This window comes from Nannospalax galili, unplaced genomic scaffold, assembly GCF_000622305.1.
Source record: "Nannospalax galili isolate Female #2095 unplaced genomic scaffold, S.galili_v1.0 scaffold136, whole genome shotgun sequence".
NCBI lineage: Eukaryota > Metazoa > Chordata > Mammalia > Rodentia > Spalacidae > Nannospalax > Nannospalax galili.
The window spans coordinates 2,157,818-2,168,429 of NW_008340872.1; the positions used below are offsets into that span (position 1 = coordinate 2,157,818).

Consider the following 10,612-nt stretch of genomic DNA (forward strand, 5'->3'; position numbering starts at 1 on the left):
AAAAGTGAGTTTCAGGCAGCCTTGACTGGAGCCAAACACTTCTGCCTTGCTTACCTGTTTGGTTTTCCCCAGCAGGGTGAGGATGGCAGCTCATGGTCCCAAGAAGACAGTCTTGTCATCACCCCATAGGACTTGCCTGTGGTCAGTGATTGGAAATGAATTATTGTTAAAAAAAAAAAAAAAAAAAAACAACACTCTAAGGACCACAGAGAGATTCAGATATGCCTTATAGGTTTCTGAGGGTGAGAGGGCGCCAGTGTGGTCTTTCCTTCTGGGAGTGGTGGTGGATGGAACACAGGCACTCATGCATGCCTGCATCTGATGAATGGTTACAATAGTCCCACTATACCCCAGACTCTGTTCCAGACAGGATGAAACATGGCTTGTGCACAGATCCCTGCCCTAAAAAGTTTACCTTGGGTAGAAAGACAAACATTAAACAGTGAACATGATAGTTAGGACGGCTATCTTGTACTGTAATCACATGTGATTACAGTACACACATGTAGGGTAAGTGTTACTGAGAGTAGAAAAGCTGGGTTGAAGTATATTCTCTATTAATAATTACTGGTTGCCTTAAATCTTTTTAAAGATAAGGTAAGTTTCAAATCCAAATATAGATATAGATAATAGAAATTGTAACATGCAAAATGAATCATAAAAATAAAAGCAAATAATATAAATTTTGACATGAAAACGGACTACATTGCAAGAGGCTTTGGGGTGATAACCTCCCAGAACTCCCAGAATTCAATGTCCTTTTTCAGTCATTGGTATTGAATCAAATACTTTGCACTAGCAAATCCTTATGGAAATTATCTGAGTGTTGGAGTGGAGACAGAGGCTTCTAGAATAAAATGCCCAGACACACCTATGCATTTGTCTAATATGAGATAGAATATGGGTCCCTTGGCAAGAGAGACAGAGTCTGGCACCATGAGGGGCCAAAACACAGCCTCAAGGCCTGGATGGGAGTTTTCACACAGTTTGGCATTGGATCCAGCTTTTGAAGGGTTGATAGAATTTTATCACATGGGTATGCTGAGCGCGCTGCAGGACCAAAGATCAGGCGGGGTAGTTTTACACTGCACACAGCCCTGGGGTATGGACAATATATATTCAGGGTAGATTTCATTAATCCAAGCTTTTAGATGGGAAACTGAGGTTCCTGGGTTGAATTTCATTGGCCTCTTCTTATAATTCTCTATCCAATATGATTACCCTCGTATTGAGTTTGACAAGTTCCCTCTCACAGCACCCTAGGTTAAATCTCATGAACAACACCCCAGTCCCCCGGTCTGTCACCCATGGAGAGGTCTGGGAAGGCCCTAGAACAATATCAGACTCACACAGGCCACATCGAGCCAGGAGGTAGCAGAAAGCAATTTCCAGGTCTGTGAGGAAGTGGAGTGGTTCTGGTCTCTGCAGTTTGTCCTAATTCCTTTGACAGATCCTGGCTGCTTCATTCCCCAGATAATTCTGGGGAGAAGGGGGAGATGGAAGACCAAGACAAAGCCAGCTTACTGCCTGGAAGGGTCTGGTGAGCCCCATCGGCTTCTTTCTTGCTGGGAGGTAAATGCAGTATGTGTGTTTCCAGAATTTGGATGTAGGGCTGACATGAACTGAAAGCAATAGCCAGTTGCTTCCAAGGAGAAGTGATGCTGAATTCTAGATTCAGCCAAGATCATATTGACCCAAATCAGGCCAGTCTTGAACTGCTTTTACCCTGATTCTGCTTCCTAAAACCAAAAAGGCCACATGCTTCCGCAGCTCTGTCCCTAAGTCTTGCTTAAGGAATGCTCTTTCAAGGAGCTGCTTCAGGACTCCTGTTAAGGACAGGAATGCACCCCCACTCCATTCAGATAAGGTGCAATTGGGAGAGGCTCTTTCAAACCTGGGAGGAACTGGAATCAGACTCCAGTTCTGACTGTGATCCCTGCCTCCCCTGTCTAACTATCTTCTAGAAGAAAGCCCTGCCAAGTAAGCAAACCATTAAGTCCTTAGAAAGTTGCCTCTTCTGGGAAAGCCTCTGTTCCAGGATCTTTCTGACTGTTATCAGTGCTGATAGACAACCTAGAAAAGTGCACACAGGGCGGTGGGGGACAGGAGTGCAGACTGGTGGTGTTTGGGGGCCACACAGGCTCCACTTGCAGCTGTTAGTTCCACTCAGCTGCCCAGCACCCTCTGTCCTGAGTGATTTCCAGCAGGTCTGCAGCTCTGGATCTAAGCTTCTAAGGAAAAACATACTCAAACTAGCTTAACTGGGAGCTCTCCATGCTTTAAACCCAATCAGATGCAGAAATGTGTAGCAACCTTCAAGGGGCCCCAGAGTGAGAATGTTCAACACAGGCAGAGCCTCGGGGCGGCTTTGCCTGAAGCTGGGTGTTTCTGCTTCCTATTGCCATGTCACCAGCTGCTTACTAGCTGTGTAAGCCACCAAAGCCAGGGTTCTCTCAGGGCAGCACTATGGAGGGCAGGAATGGATCAACTTCTAGTGACGTGTTGGGCTAAGAAGCCAATTCTCACTTTGAGAACCAACTGTACCCCAGAGAAGTGGCTGGTTCCTCAGTTCCTTTGAGCCTAAGAGTCTGCCTCCTCTCTAAGATCCTAGAAAAGAGATTAAATTCCTCATGTGTTTTTGATAGGAGGGATGGATGACCTTGGGCAAATCATCTCACCTCTATGGACCCGTTTTCTGTAAATTAAGACTGTTGAATCAATTGTTTCCCAAACCATTTCAGTCCAACAGTCTGACACCAGGGGCTTTGACATTATAATGGAAGTGAACTTGGAGAATCTGACATAACCTCCCTAAAGGCACACAGATTAGACTCTGTCATTTATACCATGACTATCACAAGGACATTGACTAACTCATTTAGAGACTTATTATACAAAATACCACAGTGACCCAGCCTGCAGGCTTTGGGGATGCAGAGGGCATTTAGCAAAAACAAGGCAGTAAATTAAACGTAAAGTTGAGACAATTTCCTTAAACATGCAAAGAGTTGTTATTTGAAAGGCAGTTAATTAAGCTGGCTTTTCTCGCCCAGCATAAAGCTCTGATGAGCTAATCACACTTTAAGGTGCTAGTGTGAGTTAGGATGGGCATAGTGGCGGTCATGGTGAAGATGATAATTTCTCTCTGGAGGCTTCTCTTCAGACTGTACCAGAGGCATGCGAGACTAAGAAAGGTCTAGAAAACAAGCAAGATGTGAAAATTAGACTAGGAAACCATGTTTTATATGCTAAGACAATTCTTCCATGTGTTCTGCAGCATAAAACAATGGTCAGTTCTCTATGGTCCCACCACACAGCCCAGATGCCTCAAACTTGCCTGTAAATTAGTGTAAGTTGTGAGGTACAGTAGTCTTTTTATGACAGAAAAACTAAAGCTCAGCACTGTATAAAGAAACTTAGGGTTCAGTTGGTAGCATGCTTGCTTAGCATGGACAAAGCCTTGGGTTTAATCCCAGGACGGCATAAACCAGGCATGGTAGCACATGTCTAAAATCCCAAAACTTGGTAGGTAGAGACAGGAGGATCAAAAATTCAAGATCATCCTCTACTACATAACTGGAGTTTGAGGCAAGCCTGGGCTACATAAAACCCTGTCTCAAACAAACAAAGAAACAAAAATAACCCATAGCGCTCCCTACAGTTCTGGAAGTCTGGCAGCTGGGAAGTCCAAGGTCATCAGGTTCACACGTGGCAAGAACTTTCTGTGTCATGCCATGGTGGAAAGAGGAAGGGCAAGAGTGTGACAGAGAGAGACAGAGAAGGGAGAGAGAGGAAGATGAAGGGGAAGAAAGAGAGGAAAGGAAGAGGAAGGGAGAGAGAGAGAGAGAAAACTCATTCTGTTATCAGGAACTCACTCTCGAGATATTGGTATAAGTCCGTTCTAATCATCTCTTAAAGGCCCCCACCTCTCAATACGGTTGCATTAGAGATTAAGTTTCCTGCACATAAATATTTTGGGGCTACAGGAGGCTTTTTAAAAGTCCCATGGTGGCACACGCTTGTAGTCCTAGCACTTGGGAGGCAGAGGCAGGACGATCTCTGTGAGTTCAAGGCCAACCTGATCTACATAGTGAGCCCCAGGCTAGCTGGGGCTACAGGGAGACCCTGTCTCAAAAAGACCAAAAAGAAAAGAAAAAAAAGTCCCAGGGCCAAGCAAAAACCTAGATCAACATTGATGGAGACTCTGCAGCAGGATCCAGGGATCATTATTTTCTGAGAGCTCCACAGGAGATTCCAAAGGACAGTGAGTGGCCATGGTCTCCAGATCCTCAGTGCCACCCTGGACTGTGCTTGAAATTCAAATTGACAAGCGCCACCCAAAGCTTACAGGATCCAAAATGCCCAGCAATCTGCCTTTCAATAAGGATGGCGTAGACCCAGGAGGTTTTTAAAGCAGATGTTTTGGGCTGTTTCCTCTGGCCATAGACATTTCCATCTGTTTTTAAGTAACAAGTCTTTGCAGTAAAACCACCAGTATTAATTAAATACAGAAGTGAATTCTAAATTAGTTTCTGTGTGGAGTTATTGATTCTAAACCAATTAACATTTGGATCTCCAAATGTTACCTGCCATAACTCACATAGTCACCAATCTATAAGAACTCCCTAATAGTAATTGGTAGTAGGATTATTTGCCAGTTGTGGTCACTCTGGGGTTTTAGAAATACAATTATATCAGCAGCTCAAGTCCTGCTCTTTTCTGGGACAGGGATTTATGCATTCCTAAATGACTTCAAGTTACTTAAGAAAAAAATCATTGCACTATGAGCTGTGGTCTCTTTCCAGATGAGTCCTGCTTGCCCTTGTGGTCAGAATGGGGCTAGATTTCAGCTTTGCTGAAGAATCAGTAGCTTGGTGTCCCTTCACCAACCTCAATGGCCTTTACACACACTCAAGTCTATCAATCAGAAAGACCATAGAAAAGCTTCAGCCCTCATTCATAATGGATCACTCCAAAAAGTAGATGTGGTTGTCAGCCATGGGAAAGCCAAGCCTAAAACCCCAAAGCCACAAATTCTTGGACTACAACTTCTTAACAAGGGAGAAAATCCAATAAACTCATTGTGTTAGTCATTTTCCATTGCTTTCTCGAATACCTGAAAAAATGATTATTTTGGCTCCCAGTTTCAGAGGTTTCAATTCATGGTTTCTGGGCTCCATTGGCCATTTGGCTCCATTGCTTCTGGCACAGTGTGAGGCAGAATGGTACACGGTGAAACAGATCTTCTGACCTCATGGAAGGCAGGAAGCAGAGAGACATGCCAGAAAAGAGCCAAGAGGAATGCAGACCCTTCAGAGGCACCTCCTTACTGACCTGGAATCTCTATCCCTGCTGGTTAGCTTTCATAGGGCTGGAAGGTGCTATGCATGCTACCAGGGGAGAAAAGTAATCCATCAGTCTTACCCAGCTGTGAACCCTCTGAGCTACAATAAGGACAAGCCTGGCAGGATATGCCACCTGGTGCAATAATGGCACAAATGTTGTGGGAGTGACCAATGGCTTTATGATCAGGTTCATGGCCCACTCCACAAGATGGGACTCATGCCTAGCACCATTAATGGGATCAAGAACCCATGGTTAGGTCATAGACCTTAGGGGAGAACCTACTGCTACTATTCTACTAACTGGACATAGTATTAAACCAAACACTAATGACCTATTGTTATACCTATAGATTAGTGCATTTATCAAGCCTTATCAAAGAAGCTTTTTGCAGTAGATGGTGATTAACTCAGGGACCCACTATTGGTCAGTGTGCAGAGAATAAGAAACTGTGACATGCTCAGCCCTAAATGGAACATCTATTTTATGCCCCCTCCTCCCAAGGCTCAGGGATGATTATGGAAGAGGGGGTGGAAAGATCATAAGAGCCAGAGGTAGTGGATGAACGCAAGGAAACAGTGTTTTCCAGATACAACAGGGAAGTCACACATCTGAACTCACAGTGGTTGTGACAGCATACACAAGACCTGTGCAAGCTCAAACTAGACAAAATCCCAGTGTGGAGGGGGAAGTCAGGCATAAATCCTCACCCCTAGCTGAGGAGCTATTGGCAAATGATGGCTTCGGAAGAGGGAGAGTCAGTTTTCTTCAAGGATTTGGCCCCTGAGAAGCTACCTATGATCCAGTAGATAGCCCTATGCCCATGTAAGTGGACTCAGTGGATTTAAAAAGAAATAAAACACGAAATTGGGTGGGAATATTGGTAGGGGATAGAGGAGGAGTTGGAGGGGAGGAGCTGAGGGGTGAACTTAATCAAAACACATTATACACATATATGAAATTCTCAAAAAATAAAAATGAACAGAAAAAGCACTTCACCAGCAACCCCCTTCTTCAATTCAACCTCACCTTCCGAGTTCTCTGGGGTGGGGATGGAGTCTAAGGATCCTGACAGTAACGAGGTTGGCAGGGACATCTGTATGATGCAAATCCAGCCCTGTGCACCAAAGGAGGCTTCAGGAAGGAGAGGAGAGCTGAATTTGAAAGCCTGAGCAGCAGGCTGTGGGGTTTCATGGACTGAGCTTGAGAAGCATCATTGGGGGTGGGGGCTCTGAGCTGGAGATCAGCAAAGTCATGAGGCCGTGTGAAAGTTTCAGTGAAGGGCCAGCAAGACTGGAGAGCGGAGTTTGGGGGTAGTCGAAACAATGGAGGACTTGAGCAGGGCTCCTCACAATCAGGGCTATCCATAGATGTGCTCAAGATAGGGCACTTCAAAGGGAAGCCTTCCACCTAGGACTGATGTGATGGGATTCACTCCAGTACTGAGTAGCAATGCTGTACAGCTCACCGAGGCACAGGCAGGATGCTCACAGGATCTGCTACGGTGCTGAGTACGAGCAGCCTGGGAACGGTCAGAAGGAAATTGTGGTGAACACTGGTACACAACTCTTAGACTGAAAAGAGAGACCTGGAGTCACGGCCATGTGTGTAATCCTGAAGGAACAGATGTGATCACCAGGGCGAGAACGAGGTGAGGAGAGGATGGGACAATGGTAGAATTCCAAGACACATAAACATTTCAGTGGTGGATAGAGCAAGCAGGGGCTTCAGAAAGTGTAGAACATCCTCTCCTGAAGTGGGATCAGTGTTCATTTTGTCTTCTGTTTTTATTAGATTTTTATGCATTCCTTAATTAGACCCTCTCCCCTCTCTGCACACCCCCATACCCCCCACCAGATTTCATGTATTCTGCCATGTATGTTAAGGGCCTATCGAGTCAAGTTTCTGTCCCCAGATGTCCATCCACTGGAGCCTGCTCAACCTATCTAGTGTCACTCTTTAAAAAAGACCAACTGTCCTTCACCAGGAGTGATCAGTTGCCACCAGTTCCTCAGCTAAGGTTGGGGTTTTGTAACCGTTTCCCCGGTTCTATGCTGGGTTTTTGTTTCTGCAGAGGCACCACTCTGCAGCTTTTTATTCTTTACATTTTGGCCAGTTGTGGCCTTTTGTGTTCATTGCCCTCTGTTGCATGAGGACGCTTCACTGGTGCATGTGTTCACACTGGCATGTGTTTGGTATCTGGTAAGCACTTCATCCTGCATCATAACATGGCAGAGGGCATCACATGGTAACACAGAGCAAGTTAGCCATAGATAAGCCATTACATCCATGAATGACTTTGTAGATAATAAAGTCACTCCTACAATAACACTAATCTATGAATGGATTCATTCATTCATGAGGGCAGAGTTCCCATGATACAGTCATCTCCCAATGGTCCTAGCTCTCAGCACAGTTACATTGGGAATGAAGTTTCCAATACATGAACTTTTGGTGACACAGTCAAACCATGCAACCATCCATTGCATAGTCTTTCCAAGGGGTTCCTGACAGTACTGCAGTCTGACTAGTTATATAAACTACCATGAAATGTGTAATTTTTTTCAGGCCCATAGAACAAGGAGGGGAATTTAAAAAATTTTTTATTACATTTATTTATTTTGTGTATGTGGGGGGGGGTATGGGTGTGTGGGTACCACATGCACATGTAGAAACAAGGGACAACTTGCAAGTGTAGTTTCTATCCTTCTATTATGTGGGTCCCAGGGATGGAACTCAAGTCCTCAGACTTGGCTTTAACCCACTGAGCCATCTTGCTGGCCCATCTCCCTTGTTTATGCAGTTAGTAGTCACTGTGGTGCCCCTCTCTGGGGAAGTGGGCAGAGAAATGAAATGAGTGTTTGACCTGGTTCCATGCAATAGTTGGGCATGATGAGGGAATGCACGCACACAGCAATGTGAGTAGGTCATGAAAACACACTGATAAGGAAAAAAGGAAAGAGACCCAATGAGACACATGACCTAATACTGTTTATGTCAAGTAAAATGCATACATACAACACAACCATATGCAGCATATACTGACAGGGCTCAACTTAATGGCCACCTATGAGAGGCTTGTGTAAATGATGAGTAGAAAAGGGAATCAAGTTATCAACTGATTGACCCAGAGAGAGCATGGTACACACTACGGACTAATGGACTAGTGTACGCTCATCACTGTCACCTGAGACTCTGAAGCATTATGTGAATGTGATGGGAGATGACCACCAATACATACTTTTTATTTCAAGTTGCATTTTTCTTTTAGGAAATTGTCTCTACATCAGTGAAACCTCAAAGGCCAGGATGACCCTGTCTAATTCCACAACTGTGATGCCCTTTCTGACCACGATGTGGCAGGAGACAGTTGAACAGAATGGCAATGCGTCTGGCCTGGCTCGCAGGTCTCCCCTCCGAGACGACAGCAAACTGGAGGCCCTCTACATCCTCATGGTGCTGGGCTTCTTCGGCTTTTTCACTCTGGGCATCATGCTGAGTTATATCCGCTCTAAGAAGCTGGAGCACTCACACGACCCGTTCAACGTGTACATCGAGTCCGACGCCTGGCAGGAGAAGGACAAAGCATTCTTCCAGGCCCGTGTCCTGGAGAGCTGCAGAGCTTGTTATGTCATTGAAAACCAGGTGGCTGTTGAACAGCCCACCACACACCTCCCTGAGCTGAAGCCTTCATCATGAACCCCCACAGCTAGTTAAGAGTAGACAAGCCGGGGCTGGAGAGATGACTCAGTGGTTAAGAGCACTGACTTACAGAGGACCTGGGCTCGATTCCCAGCACCCACATGGTGGTTAACAACTGTCCTTAACTCTAGCCCCAGCGGATCCAACACCCTCTTCTGACTTCTTCAGGCATTGCATGACATGGATGCACTTATAGACATGCAGGCAATATACTCATACACGTAAGATAAAAATAATAAATTTTTTTAAAGTAGGGAAGCCCTACATGTGACAGTCTGGTCTTTCTAGTTATGGGCCTGACATGTTATTGTAGGAATACCATTAGAGTTTTTGCTCTTGAAAGGTTGCAGGGTGCATTAATGACGCAATCACATTCCTTCTTTGGTAGACCATCAGTTTGCTCTCCGATACTTATTCTTGTCTTTTTAAATCTTGAGACTCCCAGATAACACAGCCTCCAAGAATACTGGCTGGGTTTCTCAAACTCTCTTGAAGTCAGCAGTCTCATGACAAAGATCTGGACAGTAGACATGGAGAGGATGGGTTCAGTTTCTAAGTAGTCTATGGAAAGGGAAAGGCATGCCCTCCATCGTCCTTGCCCCCTGCCCCGTCCAGGTGGCCAGAACATGGATACATTTGAGGCAGCTTTGACAGAAAGAGCAACATACTCTCAGACAGCAGAACAAGCCCAGGACAAGAACAAGGCAACACAGCAACAGCCCCTCACCTCCTGTGTCATCCACTCTGTTGGAGTTCATAGGAAAGAGCCTGGAACTCCACACTTCCTGCAGCCACTTATTTGGTCCCTGTTCACGTTGCAGAATCAATATCCTTACTAATGTGCCTGCCTTACACACTGATTCCCACACATGCAGGAGCACAGTGCAAGGTGCTCAGGTACCATTAGAGGGAAAGCTGCGCCCTCCCCGTACCCCCACCATCCCAAAGGGTACAGGGGAAGGCATGGATATAGGCACTGGTGACACACCAGACTGAAATGAGAGGATTGTTGAGGTGACAGGCTTGTTTTGTGGGATGAATTGTTCCCTGAGAGACACGCTCATGTTCTAATGCGCAGTACCAGTGAACGTGGCCTTATTTGGAAATAGGGTGTTTACCAATGATCAGGTTTCCATGAGTGGCTGAAGCAGGACTGGGGTCCTAATAAGAAGAGGGACCCTTGACACACACAGGGAGAACACCATGGAATGCTAGAGATTGGAGGGATGAGGACAAGAGCCTAGCAGTGCCAAGGATGGACTGCCACTGGGAGCTGGAGAAAGGCAGGGAACAGTTCTCCCGCGGGCTGCAGGGGAAGCAAGGCCCTCCCATGCCTTACTTTCAGATTTTGGCCTTGAGAACCGGGGTCAATGCCTGTCTGCTGTTCAAGCCCCAGCTTGGGAGACTTTGATAAGGCAGTCTAGCCAACTGATGCAGCCTCTGTCGCCTCCTTCCCTCCCAGATAAGACGGAAATGGAGGAATTAAGAGTGGAGGAGGATGGCACCTCTGCTCACAAGGCCACCTGAAGAGAACACAGGGAACCAGTGCTCCTGGGGGCTAGCCTTC

The 10,612-nt window shown here is 45.8% G+C and overlaps 1 protein-coding gene across 1 annotated transcript; it reads left to right on the forward strand.

Moving 5' to 3' along the window:
* The first annotated feature begins 1,516 nt into the window (after positions 1-1,516).
* Positions 1,517-9,134, forward strand: Kcne1 (potassium voltage-gated channel subfamily E regulatory subunit 1). The gene is made up of 2 exons (XM_008835929.3): positions 1,517-1,572; positions 8,615-9,134. The coding sequence occupies exon 2, from the start codon at positions 8,653-8,655 to the stop codon at positions 9,040-9,042; it is 390 nt and encodes a 129-aa protein (XP_008834151.1). The 5' UTR covers positions 1,517-1,572; positions 8,615-8,652; the 3' UTR covers positions 9,043-9,134.
* The last annotated feature ends 1,478 nt before the right edge of the window (positions 9,135-10,612 follow it).

Coding starts and splice junctions, on each gene's coding strand:
- Kcne1 (XM_008835929.3), top strand. CDS start 8,653: ATGACCCTGTCTAATTCCACAACTGTGATGCCCTTTCTGACCACGATG.